This window comes from Oncorhynchus clarkii, chromosome 4, assembly GCF_045791955.1.
Source record: "Oncorhynchus clarkii lewisi isolate Uvic-CL-2024 chromosome 4, UVic_Ocla_1.0, whole genome shotgun sequence".
NCBI lineage: Eukaryota > Metazoa > Chordata > Actinopteri > Salmoniformes > Salmonidae > Oncorhynchus > Oncorhynchus clarkii.
This window is the reverse complement of record NC_092150.1, coordinates 45,715,475-45,733,101: the sequence shown is the minus strand read 5'-3', so window position 1 is coordinate 45,733,101 and position 17,627 is coordinate 45,715,475. Positions and strand designations below refer to the sequence as shown.

Below are 17,627 nucleotides of genomic sequence, written 5' to 3'. Positions count from 1 at the left end.
CTTACAGTGCCTTCAGAAAGTATTCATACCCCTGACTTATTCCACATTTTGTTGTGTTATAGCCTGAATTCAAAATGTATTAAATATTTTTTTTTTCTCACCCATCTACAGACAACACCCTATTATGACAAACTGAAAACGTGTTTTTAGAAATCTTAGCAAATGTATTGTTAATGAAATACAGACATGAATACAGACATAGGTGTTCACACCCCTGAGTAAATACATGTTAGAAACTTATTTGGCAACGATTACAGCTGTGAGTCTTTCTGGGAAAGTCTAAGAGCTTTGCACACCTGGATTGTACAATATTTGCACATTATTCTTTTTAAAATTCTTCAAGTTCTGTCAAGTTGGTTGTTGATCATTTCTAGACAGCCATTTTCAAGTCTTGCCAAAGATTTTCAAGCCTATTTAAGTCAAAACTGTAACTAGGCCACTCAGGAACATTCAATGTCGTCTTGGTAAGCAACTCCAGGGAATATTTGGCCTTGTGTTTTAGGTTTTTGTCCTGCTGAAAGGTGAATTTGTTTCCCAGTGTCTGTTGAAAAGCAGACTGAACCAGGTTTTCCTCTGTGCTTTTTTTATCCCCCAAAAAACTCCTAGTCCTTGCTGATGACAAACATACCCATAACATAATGCAACCACCACCATGCTTGAAAATATGCAGACTGGTACTCAGTGATGTGTTGTGTCCATGCAACTTATTATGTGACTTGTGAGACTTGTTAAGCACATTTTTACTCCTGAACTTATTTAGGCTTGCCATAACAAAGGGATTGAATATTTATTGACTCAAGACATTTCAGCTTTTAATTTTTTATTAATATGTAAACTAATTAATTCCACTTGGACATTATGGGCTATTGTGTTATTGTGCCAGTGACACAACATCTCAATTTAATCCATTTTAAATTCAGCCTGTAACTCAACAAAATGTTGAAAAAGTCAAGGGGGGTGAATCCTTTCTGAAGGCACTGTAAAAAATCAGTTGTGTTATTTCCTCTCTTACCCCACTAACTCTCTTTCTCTCTGCATTTTCTCTTCCTCTATCCCTATACCCCTCACTTCAACTATCCCTTTCTTTTCCCCTCGCCATTCCCCAAATACCCTCATTCCTCCTTCTGTCTCTTTTCCTCTTTTCCCTACACCCATCACTCTTCTCCATCCCTTCTTTACATCTCTCAGATCAAGCTGCCTATTCCCTCTGTTTCTCCCTCTGACTCCTTGCTAAGGACAGACTCCCTGTCCAGCACCGACCCGGTTCTCTCTGACGGGTCAGTAGGCTCGGCTCCCTCCCTGGGCCTGAGTCCTGGACCCACTGCTGGGATGGACATGAACATGACCAGGAGCCAGGAGAAGATGAAGCAGAAAGCTCAAGCCCAGGAGGTGAGTGCATCTGCCTTTGTCTTTTTTGGATTCTACCTGCTGTTTAGATGCCTTTTTCCGTTAACCTTTTTTTATTTTTATTTCACCTTTATTTAACCAGGTAGGCTAGTTGAGAACAAGTTCTCATTTACAACTGCGACCTGGCCAAGATAAAGCATAGCAGTGTGATCAGACAACAACACAAAGTTACACATGGAATAAACAATAAACAAGTCAATAACACAGAAGAAAAAAGAAAAAAAGAGAGTCTATATACATTGTGTGCAAAAGGCATGAGGAGGTAGGAGAATAATTACAATTTAGCAGATTAACACTGGAGTGATAAAGGATCAAATGGTCATGTGCAAGTAGAGATACTGGTGTGCAAAAGAGCAGAAAAGTAAATAAATAAAAACAGTATGGGGATGAGGTAGGTAAATTGGGTGGGCTATTTACTAATGGACTATGTACAGCTGCAGCGATCGGTTAGCTGCTCAGATAGCAGATGTTTAAAGTTGGTGAGGGAGATAAAAGTCTTGCCATCGTGACCAGTGAACTGAGATAAGGCGGAGCTTTACCTAGCATGGACTTGTAGATGACCTGGAGCCAGTGGGTCTGGCGACGAATATGTAGCGAGGACCAGCTGACTAGAGCATACAGGTCGCAGTGGTGGGTGGTATAAGGTGCTTTAGTAACAAAACGGATGGCACTGTGATAAACTGCATCCAGTTTGCTGAGTAGAGTATTGGAAGCTATTTTGTAGATGACATCGCCGAAGTCGAGGATCTGTAGGATAGTCAGTTTTACTAGGGTAAGTTTGGCGGCGTGAGTGAAGGAGGCTTTGTTGCGGAATAGAAAGCCGACTCTAGATTTGATTTTAGATTGGAGATGGTTGATATGAGTCTGGAAGGAGAGTTTACAGTCTAGCCAGACACCTAGGTACTTATAGATGTCCACATATTCTAGGTCGGAACCATCCAGGGAGGGGATGCTAGTCGGGCGTGCGGGTGCAGGCAGCGAACGGTTGAAAAGCATGCATTTGGTTTTTACTAGCGTTTAAGAGCAGTTGGAGGCCACGGAAGGAGTGTTGTATGGCATTGAAGCTCGTTTGGAGGTTAGATAGCACAGTGTCCAAGGAAGGGCCGGAAGTATACAGAATGGTGTCGTCTGCGTAGAGGTGGATCAGGGAATTGCCTGCAGCAAGAGCAACATCATTGATATATACAGAGAAAAGAGTTTGCCCGAGAATTGAACCCTGTGGCACCCCCATAGAGACTGCCAGAGGACCGGACAACATGCCCTCCGATTTGACACACTGAACTCTGTCTGCAAAGTAGTTGGTGAACCAGGCAAGGTTGCCGATAAGAATATGGTGATTGACAGAGTCGAAAGCCTTGGCCAGGTCGATGAAGACGGCTGCCCAGTACTGTCTTTTATCGATGGCGGTTATGATATCGTTTAGTACCTTGAGCGTGGCTGAGGTGCACCCGTGACCGGCTCGGAAACCAGATTGCACAGCGGAAAAGGTACGGTGGGATTCGAAATGGTCAGTGATCTGTTTGTTGACTAGGCTTTCGAAGACCTTAGATAGGCAGGGCAGGATGGATATAGGTCTGTAGCAGTTTGGGTCCATTGTGTCTCCCTCTTCGTACATCAGGAACTATTTTAAAGGGAAAGGGCAGGGAGTTGCTTGAATACTAGTGATGCACCGATATGACATTTTTGTCCGATACCGAATCCAGGCTGTATCACCTCCGGACGTGATTGGTCCCATAGGGCAGCGCCCATTAGGCCCAGCATCGTCCGGGTTGGCCATCATTTAAAATAATAATTTGATATTAACTGACTTGCCTAGTTAAATAAAGGTTACACACACACACACACACACACACACACACACACACACACACACACACACACCACTGATCAAAAGGTAATTTTGTTGGCCTTTACGTATGTCCCCATTACCAGTAAAACATAATCAAAACCTATTTCTTTCACTTACTTGCTGTGCTGTTTCGTTGTTCATTTAACCCTAATTTATAAGACAGTTCTTATTTGATTACTGGTGGTTGGACCCATCAAATGTGAAGCTATCCACAAAAAGGATTAGCCACAATAGTGGACATTGCGGTTAGCCTTCAAAATAAAAGTATGTAATTGACAGTGATGCAAATGCTTAAAAATAGTAGAATTATGCCATAATTGAATAGGTCATGCTAAACGAGGTTGGAATGTTGTTATATAAAATCAATTTGTTAATTTGACAAAAATCTGTTGAAATCACACTGGATGTATTATACTTTAGGATTGCATTGGCGGCATACTTATTTCACTGTACTGCCTTACCTATGGATTGTGGATCAATGACATGTGGTATCAGTCTACTCAGTGACACCCAGAGAACATTAGCAGTGTAGCTCTTATTGTGGGACTCTGAAACAACTGTGAATTGAGACACATTTATTGTCAACCTATGTGTATTGAACACTATTCCAGAAAAAAAGCAATACTGCGTGGATGTTTTGGAGTCTGATAACTCTGAGGAGGATGTTGGGAAAAAATATCTTGGGTATTGAGTAGACAGATACCCCATTTCATTGATCCCCAATCCTTAGGTAAAGTTGTACAGTGCAATATGAATGTCAATACACACAGTAGGCTGACTGTAGAGGTCACAGTCCCACACAGTCCCGCGATAAGAGCTACAACGCTAATATTTGTGTAAACTCTTCACAGTTGTGTTCTGTGGGTGTCACCGAGTAGACTGATACCCCATTACATTGCTTCACATTCCAACCTTGTTTACCATTATCTAGTCTAAACATGGCATGATTCCACCAATTGTAACCTTCTGCATCACTTTCAAAGAGGTACTTTTATTTTGAGGGCAAAACGCAAATTCCACTATTGTGTGCTAATCCTTATTGTGGCTAGCTAATACTTACTCACAAGGATTCCTAAATCATTGCTAAGAATACTGAAAATGACTGCAGTTTCTCCTGGTCATTGTTTTCAGGCAGGTTGTATTGGTGCTAGCTAGGTACCAAGCTAAAGCTAGCTTTCTACCCCAGAAGTTGGGGTCGAACAAATAATGCTTTATTACCAACACGGTATTGTAAACACATCGTTCGTGGCAAGTGTTTGCTTGTTTGCAGACTTTTTTGTACAGCTTCGACAGTGCTACTGATAGTAGTGGTGGCGCTTGGCTTGCACCTGCAAATTCAGAACACACAACATTCTATAATAGAACTGTGTTATTTGACATGTCAAATGAAGCGTTTATTTAATGTGTCAAATAGTGTTATTGTCAAATTGTGCTATTTGACGTGTTTCTTTTTTGACACGCAAAGACCCAAACGGCGTTCCATAGTATGTCGTGAAGCTAATTGCAGTGATGCTATTACTATGTAACTCCGGTAGGGCAACATCTGAACAATAGCGCACTTGGTAACATTAGTGTGCACTGGTGCTCGATCAGTTGCAAAAGCTAACATCACCCACGACAGAGAAGGGTTGATTGTCAAGGGCAATGAATTCCATTATCTTGGTGTTAATGGATTACGCATTTGAGTTGTCTCGCTGAAATGTTTTTACTCTTTCAAATGACTGCTCGACTTGTTGACTGCTCGATCCACACGGCAGACATTGTGGGCTGGGTTAGGAATGCTGTGTTGCAGGTGCAGCGCAAAATTTCCCGTGGCGTCATTACGTCATGTACGTACATAATATAGATATGCACGTCAGCTTTGACATTGGTTTTTCACATCGGCCTTAAACTAGACATCGGGCCGATACCGATGTTGGCATTTTTGGCATTTTTAGCTAATTTCTGCCGATTCCGATAAGTTCACCGATATATCGTGCATTGCTAGTGAATACTGTTTATTCACCTTTTTATTTTGTAAATAGTACCTATTACGTTATTATTGTTTGCGTTAATGTTTACTTCACTCACCATCTGTCATTTTGACCAGTGTTCAGCTTTATCCCAACTTATTTACCACTACATGTATATCCTTGGGCAAGGGTGATAGGGAGGCCTCTCTCTATTGGACACTAAGAGATAGTTTCAGAGAATCCGTAGTGATGCATATGATTTTAAAAAAACAAAGATAACATTTTTGAATATTTCATCAGCAATGATGTTTATTTTTCTATTTTTCTACCGAACTCGCTGGTCAGTACTTCACTGTTGATTTGTTGTTATGCACTGTAGCTACAGTATCGGAGGTTTTGAAAGAGATTTCTTCTCATTAGTGGGTGTACCTGATATATGTTTCTAATTATTCATGTTCGTCAGAGCTTCTCATTACAAAGTGAGAACGACAAAGTTATTTGAAGTGTAAATCTGTCTCTCATGCACATAGTGTAGGAATTGTAATTTTTTACTTATGAAAAGGGTTGGGGGTTTGGGTCACGTCAAATCAGTAATCATTTACAATGCACATTTTTGGGGATTTTGACGCTCTGTGGTGTGTGACCAAACCTGAGAGTTTTCTCCTCTTTCTTGTCACATTATACACACCAGCTTGGGAGGGAGGACATTTAAACTGACAAACCTTTTGCATAGAAAACTGAAATATTTCTGATATGAACAACTAGTCCAAAAAAAGAACTTGGACATCTACTAGATGTGATAACGAGTATGTGTTTAATCTACATCTGACTTTATATATTTAAATTCAGGATATATAGTATACAATATTTACAGTGCCTTCAGAAAGTATTCATGCCCCTTGACTTATACCACATTTTGTTGTGTTACAGCCTGAAATCAGAATGGATTAAGTCTTTTTTTTAAAAATCTCACCCATCTACACACAATGCCCCATAATGACAAAGTGAAAACATGTTTTTAGAAATGTTTGCAAATGTATTGAAAATGAACTGTCATGTACTGTCATGCCTGCTCCCGTACCCCCTCCCTGGTGCTCGAGGGCACCAGGCTGCCCATCATTACGCACACCTGTCACCATCATTACACGCATCAGCACAATATTGTGCTCAATATTGACTCACCTGGACTCCTTCACTTTGTTGATTGCCCCTTCTATATCTGTCTGTTCCTCCGTTTGTTCCCCGTGTCAGCATTATTGTCGTTTTGTTTTCCCTGTCCAGACGCTGTCCGTGTTCTGTTTCATGTCCGTGTTTATTAAATGTTCACTCCCTGTACCCAGCGTCTGTCCTTATAGTTAGAATCACCTTTGGCAATAATTACAGCGGTGAGTCGTTCTGGGAAAGTCTCTAAGAGCTTTGAACACCTGGATTGTACAATATTTGCACATGATTATTTTTTAAATTCTTCAAGCTCTGTCAAGTTGTTTGTTGCTCGTTGTTAGACAGCCATTTTCAAGAATTGTCATATATTTTCAAGCCGATTTAAGTCAAAACTGTAACTAGGCCACTCAGTGTCATCTTGGTAAGTAACTCCAGTGTAGATAGGCAAGTCACTTAAGAACAAATTCTTATTTTCAATGACGGCCTAGGAACAGTGGGCTAACTGCCTTGTTCAGGGGCAGAACGACCAATTTTTTACCTTGTCAGCTAAGGGATTCAATCTTGCAACCTTTCGGTTACTAATCCAACGCTCTAACCACTAGGCTACCTGCCGCTCTGTGTGGGGCACAGAGATGAGGTAGTCATTCCAAATCATGTTAAACACTATTATTTCAGTGAGTAAATGCAACTTCTTATGTGACTGTTTAAGCACATTTGTAGTCCTGAACTTGCAGTATTTAGGCTTGCCATAACAAAGAGATTAAATACTTATTGACTGAAGACATTTCAGATTTTCATTTTGAATACATTTCTAAATATTTCTAAAAACACAATGCCACTTTGACATTATGGGTTATTGTGTGTAAGCCAGTGACACAAAATCTCAATTGAGTCAATTTTAAATTCAGAATGTTAACGCAACAAAATGTGGAAAAAGTCAAGGGGTGTGAATACTTCCTGAAGGCACTGTATATTTATATTCGGTATTTGTATAATAATGGTCGGAATCTCATAGGAAGTCATTAAGATGGTACATATAATACAACATTTTCCTAACCTCTACATGGCCCTTTTCCAGGTGCTCAAAGCACTTCGAGTCACCGCATCCTCTATCAATATGTGATTGTAGTCTGAGTGTTACAGTGTAGCAGCAGCCAGCCATGTATGATAATAGGGCTTTTGAATGTATTTCTTATGTTGGGCCAGAGATCGATAAGATGGATTCTTTTTTGCGTGAGTTTGATGTTCTGGATTCCATCTGTTGATGTCTGCTGGTTGGTCATGGTAAAAGTAAAATGGCGGCTGTTGCCTCAGCAACAGGGAGAGTGTGGACTCAGGAAAGTGGCCAATGAAATGAACAGTGTACATTTCTGTGCGATTTGCAGGGGTAAAGGGGAGAGGAGTGGAGTCGAGTGGAATTGCGGTTGCAATTGCGGTTGCAATTATAAAAATATACTGGTGTCAATTGACTGTAATGCCTTTTTAACATAATGCAGTAAGTTTAATTGATGAGATGATACAACATTTTCACAGTGGTGCAACAAAGACTGTTGTTGAGTCTTAATCAAGTGTGCTCAGATGTCCATATTATATGATTTGAAGCGGGTTGAACAGTCAAAACAGTGGCGACCGGTTTCCTCACGTCACTCTATAGAAAATGGAATATAACCTCAACTAGACAACAATGCAAAGTCAATCAGTCAATTCACCAATCATCAATTGAATCATTAATTAAACCTCTCTTGTAGCACACAGCAGTGCCGATATGCCAACAATGTAAATGTTACCCCATGAAACAAGCTGGCCGGACACTGCCTTTAATTGAATATGGGTTTAGTTTTTTGAACATATGATTAATTAATGTCTTTTCTTTGTGGCCTCCACAGATGACGTGGGAGAGGGACATGGATGAGCAGCTGACCCCAGAGGCTTGGGCTGCCATGCAGAAGCTCTCCAACACGGTGAGAAACCTCAATCCGTCCCTAGCTACACCTAATATCTCACAGTATCATCTATAATTCATTACTCATATTTCACAAGTCATATAACTCAGAGATCCCTTCAGCGCTGGGAAACTCGCCAGGCAAGAAGGCTGCAGGGAAGGCTCTACCTCAGTCACAACAGTGGTGGGCTAACGTTGACTGGAACACAAACATTCAGAGGAGAGTTTATGTGTGTAGTTAGATCTTGTGGTTAGTGGAGCATAAAGATAGAGGGGCATAGGGCTCCACAAGTGATATTTCAAGCTTCAGAGTAAAGTTGGGGAAAGACAAAAGAGAACCACACATTGGTGTGTGTAAGTTTTTAAAAAACATTTAAGGTGCAATTTTTAAGTACCCACAAGTATGTGGGTCATTTTCACAACTCTATTTTCGATTGAGTGAGTACATACAACAAAGAACTTTACCAAAATACTCTGTCAATTTGGACAAATATTCAATCTAAGTATCTGGTTTTCAAAATGCAATATTCACTTGCCTTTAGATATTATGTTCTTGTCATTTTTTTAACAACACAACTATCTCTTAATTAATCAAAGTGCTCCAAACTGATAACTACTGAACCAAAAGTATACTCATGCCTCGTTACTGTAGCTTACATAGTTTGATAACTTCTGAACACTACATTTCTATATTTTTCCCTCATAAATGTATCAAATTGACATAAATTTAGGTTGGAAGGTAAAACCAAATCATATACAGTGGGGCAAAAAAGTATTTAGTCAGCCACCAATTGTGCAAGTTCTCCCACTTAAAAAGTTGAGAGAGGCCTGTAATTTTCATCATAGGTACACTTCAACTATGACAGACAAAATGAGAAAAAAAAATCCTGAAAATCACATTGGATTTTTAATAAATTTATTTGCAAATTATGGTGGAAAATAAGTATTTGGTCAATAACAAAAGTTTATCTCAATACTTTGTTATATACCCTTTGTTGGCAATGACAGAGGTCAAATGTTTTCTGTAAGTCTTCACAAGGTTTTCACATACTGTTGCTGGTATTTTGGCCCATTCCTCCATGCAGATCTCCTCTAGAGCAGTGACGTTTTGGGGCTGTTGCTGGGCAACACGGACTTTCAACTCCCTCCAAAGACTTTCTATGGGGTTGAGATCTGGAGACTGGCTAGGCCACTTCAGGACCTTGAAATGCTTATTACGAAGCCACTCCTTCGTTGCCCGGGTGGTGTGTTTGGGATCATTGTCATGCTGAAAGACCCAGCCACGTTTCATCTTCAATGCCCTTGCTGATGGAAAGAGGGTTTCACTCAAAATCTCACGATACATGGCCCCATTCATTCTTTCCTTTACACGGATCAGTCGTCCTGGTCCCTTTGCAGAAAAACAGCCCCAAAGCATGATGTTTCCACCCCCATGCTTCACAGTAGGTATGGTGTTCTTTGGATGCAACTCAGCATTCTTTGTCCTCCAAACATGACGAGTTGAGTTTTTACCCAAAAGTTCTATTTTGGTTTCATCTGACCATATGATATTCTCCCAATCTTCTTCTGGATCATCCAAATGCTCTCTAGCAAACTTCAGACGGGCCTGGACATGTACTGACTTAAGCAGGGGGGACACGTCTGGCACTGCAGGATTTGAGTCCCTGGCGGCATAGTGTGTTTCTGATGGTAGGCTTTGTTACTTTGGTCCCAGCTCTCTGCAGGTCATTCACTAGGTCCCCCCGTGTGGTTCTGGGATTTTTGCTCACCGTTCTTGTGATCATTTTGACCCCATGGGATGAGATCTTGCCTGGAGCCCCAGATCGAGGGAGATTATCAGTGGTCTTGTATGTCTTCCATTTCCTAATAATTGCTCCCACAGTTGATTTCTTCAAACCAAGCTGCTTACCTATTGCAGATTCAGTCTTCCCTGCCTGGTACAGGTCTACAATTTTGTTTCTGGTGTCCTTTGACAGCTCTTTGGTCTTGGCCATAGTGGAGTTTGGAGTGTGACTGTTTGAAGTTGTGGACAGGTGTCTTTATACTGATAACAAGTTCAAACAGGTGCAATTAATACAGGTAACGAGTGGAGGACAGAGGAGCCTCTTAAAGAAGAAGTTACAGGTCTGTGAGAGCCAGAAATCTTGCTTGTTTGTAGGTGACCAAATACTTATTTTCCACCAGAATTTGCAAGTAAATTCATAAAAAATCCTACAATGTGATTTTCTGGATTTTTTTCTTCTCATTTTGTCTGTCATAGTTGAAGTGTACCTATGATGAAAATTACAGACCTCTCTCATCTTTTTAAGTGGGAGAACTTGCACAATTGGTGGCTGACTAAATACTTTTTTGCCCCACTGTATATGGATGTGGCTGTAAATACTACATCATCAAACTCCATCAGCCAGTGTGCTTCAATAGGACAAAGTAGAAAGAGTCACTCTATGTGCTACCATTTGGTATGGTGTAGTGTACAATGCTCTGCTGAAATACCTTGGTTGTATATAACAATATACAGTGAGCTCCAAAAGTATTGGGACAGTGATACATTTTTTGTTATTTTGACTCTGTACTCCAGCACTTTGGATTTGAAATTATACAATGAAAATGAGACTATGAAGTGCACACAATCAGCTTTAATTTGAGGATATTCATCCATATCGGGTGAACTGTTTAGAATTTACAGCGCCCCCATTTTAGGCAGTGGTGTAAAGTACTTAAGTAAAAATACTTGAAAGTATTGGTATCTGTACTTTACTTTACTATTCATATTTTTGACAACTTTTACTTCACTACATTCATTCCTAAAGAAAATAATGTACTTTTTACTCCATACATTTTTCCTGACACTCAACAGTATTAGTTACATTTTGAATGCTTAGCAGGACAGGAAATGGTCAAGTCCTTATCAAGATAACACCCCTGGTCATCGCTACTGCCTCTGACCTGGCGGACTCATTAAACATACATGCTTTATTTGTAAATGGTTTCTGAGTGTTGGAGTGTGCCCCTGGCTATCCATACATCTAAAAAAACAAGAAAATGGTGCCGTCTGGTTTGCTTAATATAAGGAATTTGAATAAGGAGGAATCTTTGACTTTTAGGGGACTAAAAGTATTGGGACAAATTCCCTTACAGTGGGGAGCACAAGTATTTGATACACTGCCGATTTTGCAGGTTTTCCTACTTACAAAGCATGTAGAGGTCTGTAATTTTTATCATTTTTATCACTTCAACTGTGAGAGACGGAATCTAAAACAAAAATCCAGAAAATCATATTGTATGATTTTTAAGTAATTCATTTGCATTTTATTGCATGACATGGGTATTTGATCACCTACCAACCAGTAAGAATTCCGTCTCTCACAGACCTGTTAGTTTTTCTTTAAGAAGCCCTCCTGTTCTCCACTCATTACCTGTATTAACTGCACCTGTTTGAACTCGTTACCTGTATAAAAGACACCTGTCCACACACTCAATCAAACAGACTCCAACCTCTCCACAATGGCCAAGACCAGAGACAGCAGGGCTAAAATTGTAGACCTGCGCAGGGCTGGGATGGGCTACGGGACAATAGGCAAGCAGCTTGGTGAGAAGGCAACAACTGTTGGCGCAATTATTAGAAAATGGAAGAAGTTCAAGATGACGGTCAATCACCCTCGGTCTGGGGCTCCATGCAAGATCTCACTTCGTGGGGCATCAATGATCATGATGGAAGGTGAGGGATCAGCCCAGAACTACACGGCAGGACCTGGTCAATGACCTGAAGAGAGCTGGGACCACAGTCTCAAAGAAAACCATTAGTAACACACTAGTAACACACGCAAGGTCCCCCTGCTCAAGCCAGCGCATGTCCAGGCCCAACTGAAGTTTGCCAATGACCATCTGGATGATCCAGAGGAGGAATGGGAGAAGGTCATGTGGTCTGATGAGACAAAAATAGAGCTTTTTGGTCTAAACTCCACTCGCCGTGTTTGGAGGAAGAAGGATGAGTACAACCCCAAGAACACCATCCCAACCGTGAAGCATGGAGGTGGAAACACATTGGGGATGCTTTTCTGCAAAGGGGACAGGACGACTGCACCGTATTAAGGGGAGGATGGATGGGGCCATGTATCGCGAGATCTTGGCCAACAACCTCCTTCCCTCAGTAAGAGCATTGAAGATGGGTCGTGGCTGGGTCTTCCAGCATGACAACGACCCAAAACACACAGCCGGGGCAACTAAGGAGTGGCTCCATAAGAAGCATCTCAAGGTCCTGGAGTGGCCTAGCCAGTCTCCAGACCTGAACCCAATAGAAAATATTTGGAGGGAGCTGAAAGTCCGTATTGCCCAGCGACAGCCCCGAAACCTGAAGGATCTGGAGAAGGTCTGTATGGAGGAGTGGGCCAAAATCCCTTCTGCAGTGTGTGCAAACCTGGTCAAGAACTACAGGAAATGTATGATCTCTGTAATTGCAAACAAAGGTTAAGTTCTGCTTTTCTGATGTATCAAATACTTATGTCATGCAATAAAATTCAAATTAATTACTTAACAATCATGCAATGTGATTTTCTGGATTTTTGTTTTAGATTCCGTCTTTCACAGTTGAAGTGTACCTATGATAAAAATTACAGACCTCTACATGCTTTGTAAGTAGGAAAACCTGCAAAATCGGCAGTGTATCAAATACTTGTTCTCCCCACTGTATGTGTATTAAAGTAGTCAAAAGATTAGTATTTGGGCCCATATTCCTAGCATGCAATGTTTACATCAAGCTTGTGATGCTACAAACTTGTTGGATGCATTTGCTGTTTGTTTTGGTTGTGTGTCAAATTGTTTTGTGCCCAATAGAAATTTATGGTAAATAAAGCATTGTGTAATTTTTATTGTAAATACAGTAAGAATATAATATGTTTCTAAAAAATTCTACATTAATATGGATGCTACCATGATTACAGATAGTGCTGAATGAATTGTGAGTAATGGTAAGTGAGATAACAGACGCACAAATATTATACCCCCAAGACATGCTAACCTCTCACCATTACAATAACAGGGGAGGTTAACAGTTTTAGGGGGTATGATATTTGTGTGTCTAACTTTCTCACTCATCATTATTCACATTTCATTCAGGACTATCCGTAACCATGGTAGCAACAAACGTTAATGTAGAAGTGTTGAGAAACGTATTCAATTCTTATTTACAATAAAAGTGACTCCAAAATGACAGAATACATTATTTACCATTTATTTCTATTGGGCACAAAATACCCTCAAATTTAAGCTGACAGTCTGCACTTTAACCTCATAGTCATTGTATCACTTACAATCCAAAGTGCTTTAGTACAGAGCCAAAACATATGTACTGTATAAGGATAATGAAACTGTAAGGCTGACATGCACTACATGACCAAAAGTATGTGGATACTCGTCTACTGCTCGTCAAACATCTCATTCAAAAATCATGGGCATTAATATGGAGTATCCCCTTTGCTGCCGTAACAGTCTCCACTCTTCTGGGAAGGCTTTCCACTAAATGTTGAAACATTGCTACGGGGACTTTCTACCATTCAGCCACAAGAGCATTCGTGAGGTCGGGCACTGATGTTGGCCGATTAGTCTGACTCGCAGTCTGCGTTCCAATTCATCCCAAATGTGTTTGATGGAGTTGAGGTCAGGGCTCTGTACAGGCCAGTGAAGTTCTTCTACACTTTTTATACGCTTCGGCGGTCCCGTTCTGTGAGCTTGTGTGGCCTACCACTTTGCCAATGAGCCTTTGTTGCTCATAGACGTTTCCACTTCACAATAACAACACTTGCAGTTGACCGTGGTAGCTCTAGCAGGGTAGAAATTTTACGAACTGCCTTGTTGGAAAGGTGGCACCCTATGACGGTGCCATGTTGAAAGTCACTGAGCTCTTTAGTAAGGCCATTCTACTGGCAGTGTTTGTCTATGGAGATTGCATGGCGGTGTGCTCGATTTTATACACCTGTCAGCAACGTGTGTGGCTGAAATAGCTGAATCCACTCATTTGAAAGGGAGTATATATTTTTGTATATGTAGTGTATATCTCAACGTGCTCAAAACCTGTCAATTGATACAAATCAGAAAGAAAATCTGTGCATGTCAAGCTATAGCCAAATACTGTATGGAAAATTATATTTACCATCTACTATTCTTTCTATTCAGCACTTCAAAAAGAACTGTGTTAAAATGTGTATGTTGAATTTTTTGCTATTGGATTGAATAGTAGTTAACTTGACTAAAAGCGGAGCCTATCGTCATTATCTGATGTATTGGTGACTAAATAAATATTCTCCTGGTATTTCACAAAATAATTGGATTTTGTATGAGTGACTCATGGGTGAAATATGTGTGAAACTCCAATGCATGAACAATCAAATGTTCTGAGCATAAGATACAAGTGTTATCAGTTTAGTTTTGTACTTTGAGTTTTGAAAATATCCCACTGGGTACAAACTGGTTGAATCAACGTTGTTTCAGCGTAATTCGTCAACGTATTGTGATGTAGAATCTACATGGAAAATACATTGGATTTGAAAAAAGTTATCCGCTATTGTTTTGAGGTTGTCAACGACAGGATTATGTCATCAAGGTTACCAAATTTTAACATAGACAAGCCTTATGTTGAAATATGTTGAAATATGTTGAATTTGTACCAATACCAATATTTGTATAAATGAACTAAATATCTGACTTTGTATTCCAATTTCAACTTTGCTGTGAATTTATATGGTTGAAAGTGTAGTGATAGAGAAATAATGAGAAAAAGGTGTGAATGGAGAAGAGAAAAAAAAGAGTATATAGGAGGGAGATTTTTACATGTCATTATAATAAAGCTTGGACTGAAACAAATGGTAAGAAATCCCTAAATGCTATATAACTGTATTTTCCCCAAAAATCAGACATTGTTTTATCAGACATTGTTTTTATTTTGGAATTTGGTTGTGCTTTTAAATGGTTGAAAGCATAGTGATAACACATTGGAAATTCAACTAACTTTTGCCTGTTTTTTTGAGTGGGTGAATATAGGTTGTAATCTCATTGATCAACGTCTCAACCAGAAATTAGCCAATTATCCACGTTGAAATGACGCAGTGTGCCCAGAGGGATACCACTTACATCTGAAAGTGTCAGGACAGCCGAAACAAATGACCTCACCATTTGGCTGTGCTTTGAAGATGCATTAGAGGTGTGTGTATGTAAGGCTGTGTGTATGTGAGGCTGTGTTTGTGCATCTACATAGAGCTGTGTGTGTGAGGCTGTGTGTAAGGCTGTGTGTGTGCGCGCATATCGGCAGCCTATAGAGGGCGAAGCAGAGACATGAGTCTGAGGTGATTGACAGCCAGCCTCTGACTGACAATAAATCAGAGAGTAAGGGAGAGAGGAGAGAGAAGGCTGTTGCCAGGGTTGCTGTTGCCACGGTTACCCAATTATATTTTCTTACCACCCTCAGACACCCCCCCCCCCCCCCTCCCCTGCTGTTGGTAAGGTGAACTACCTCTATTCAGAGGAAGAGAAAGGTTTGTAAAGGTACACCCAACACGAAGCATGGAAAAATATGATTATATGGCATTTAGGGATTTATTACCATTTGTTTCTGTCCAAGTTTAATTATAATAATATATAAAATTCTCCCTCCTATATACTATTTTTTTTATTTTCCCATTCACACCTTTTTCTCATTATTTCTCCTGCCATTATATTTCTTATTTCTTCCTCCCCTGTCTTGTCTGCACCTCACCTTTCCTCTTCCCTCTCTTTTCTCCTCTCCTCATCTCCTCTCTTCCCCCCCCCCCCTCCTCCCTCTTAGACAGAGGACAAGCCCCCGGAGCTGAAGTCTAATTTCATGGCCTCCTTCCTGGACTTCCTCAAAACGGGGAAGAAGCAGCCTGAATCTGGACCTGGTGGACCACAAGACCTAGGAGGGCAAGTGGAAGGAGCTGAAACCACAGACTCTTCCTCCCTGAAGGGTAGGATCCTGTCCCCGTCTCCCCCTCCACCGCCCCCTCCTCCACCCCCTCCGTTTGGGGACAGTAGCGAGGGCGAGGATGGGCTGAGTCCCTGTAAGCGTCTGGACGACGAGCTGAAGAGGAACCTGGAGACACTGCCGTCCTTCTCCTCCGACGAGGAGGAGGACTCTGTCAGTAAGAACCAGGACCTGCAGAAGAGCATCTCCTCGGCCATATCTGCCCTTTACGACACTCCCCATTCACTGGCTGCAGCCGTGGCTCTGCCCCCACCCAGCCCATCTCCGTCTCAGAGCCCATCGCTGCCACCAACGCCGCTGCCCGTGGTCCAAATGCAGGAGGACGTAGCCGATCTGGAGGAGCAGGACAATGAAGTAGAGACAAACATGCAACTTCACAACACACAAGCCAACACACAGCCAAATACACCATCCCCAGAACAGGAAGGACTGAGTGGGATGGACAGAGTGGATGAACGACAAGAGGAAATGGAGAAAGAGGAGGAAGAGAAGGAGATGGAGAAGAAGAGGGTAAAGGAAGAACTGAATTTAGAGTCTAGGGGTGTGGAGGAAGAAGTAGAGGAGAGAGAAGAGGAGGAGAGAGAGCCTGAGTTTGAGATGCTGGATGCTCCTAAAGTGGAAGGTGAGTAGCCTACTATCTCAGATATTCTGGAATGGTCTGACAAACAGTTGTTCATTTCCAAAGATGTAATATACTCTGACCCCCCCCCCCCCCCCCACACACACACACACAGATTCTCCATCCCGGCCTCCCCTACCCCCCTTTCTCCCATCCCTCTCCCCGTCCACTCTCACTTCTTCCTCCCCCTCCCCCCTACCTCCCCCACCACTCTCCCCACCCTCCCCTCTGCCCTTCCAGCATGAGGACGATGAAGAGGAGCAGCAGCAGCAGCCGTCCCCCCAACAAACCCACCACCCCCACCACAACCCCTCCACCTCTCCTCCCCCCAGCTCCTCGCCCCTGGCCCTGCCCTCTCCACCCTCCCCTTCCCCTGCAATGCCCCCCTCCACTACCCCCCCTCCCTCCTCCTCCCCTCCCCTTTCGGATGCTACAGAGCTGGCCCAGCCTTCCTCCTTGCCCTCCTCTTCCCCACCCTCACCCCCCACCCCTGAGGATGCTCCAGCCTCCAAGATCACCTCTCTGCACCTGGCCAAAAAGCAGGACAATGCGGCCATTGCTGGAGAGAGCGAGGAGGAGGACAGCGAGAGTGGCGGCGAGGGCATCTTCCGGGAGAGGGACGAGTTTGTGGTGCGGACTGAGGACATTGGCACGCTCAAGGTGAGGGCTTCTGGCATTCACTATGGGAGGTGGTATGTCTTGTC

The 17,627-nt window shown here is 42.0% G+C and overlaps 1 protein-coding gene across 1 annotated transcript in view; it reads left to right on the top strand.

The window, feature by feature from the left end:
- The window catches only part of LOC139406874 (proline-rich protein 12-like), a 51,657-nt gene that overhangs the window by 13,146 nt on the left and 20,884 nt on the right, over positions 1-17,627 (top strand). The window contains exons 5-8 of the mRNA XM_071149997.1: positions 1,189-1,389; positions 8,256-8,330; positions 16,128-16,926; positions 17,039-17,583. Of these exons, the coding sequence (XP_071006098.1) occupies positions 1,189-1,389; positions 8,256-8,330; positions 16,128-16,926; positions 17,039-17,583 (1,620 nt within the window). The remainder of the gene's footprint in view (positions 1-1,188; positions 1,390-8,255; positions 8,331-16,127; positions 16,927-17,038; positions 17,584-17,627) is intronic.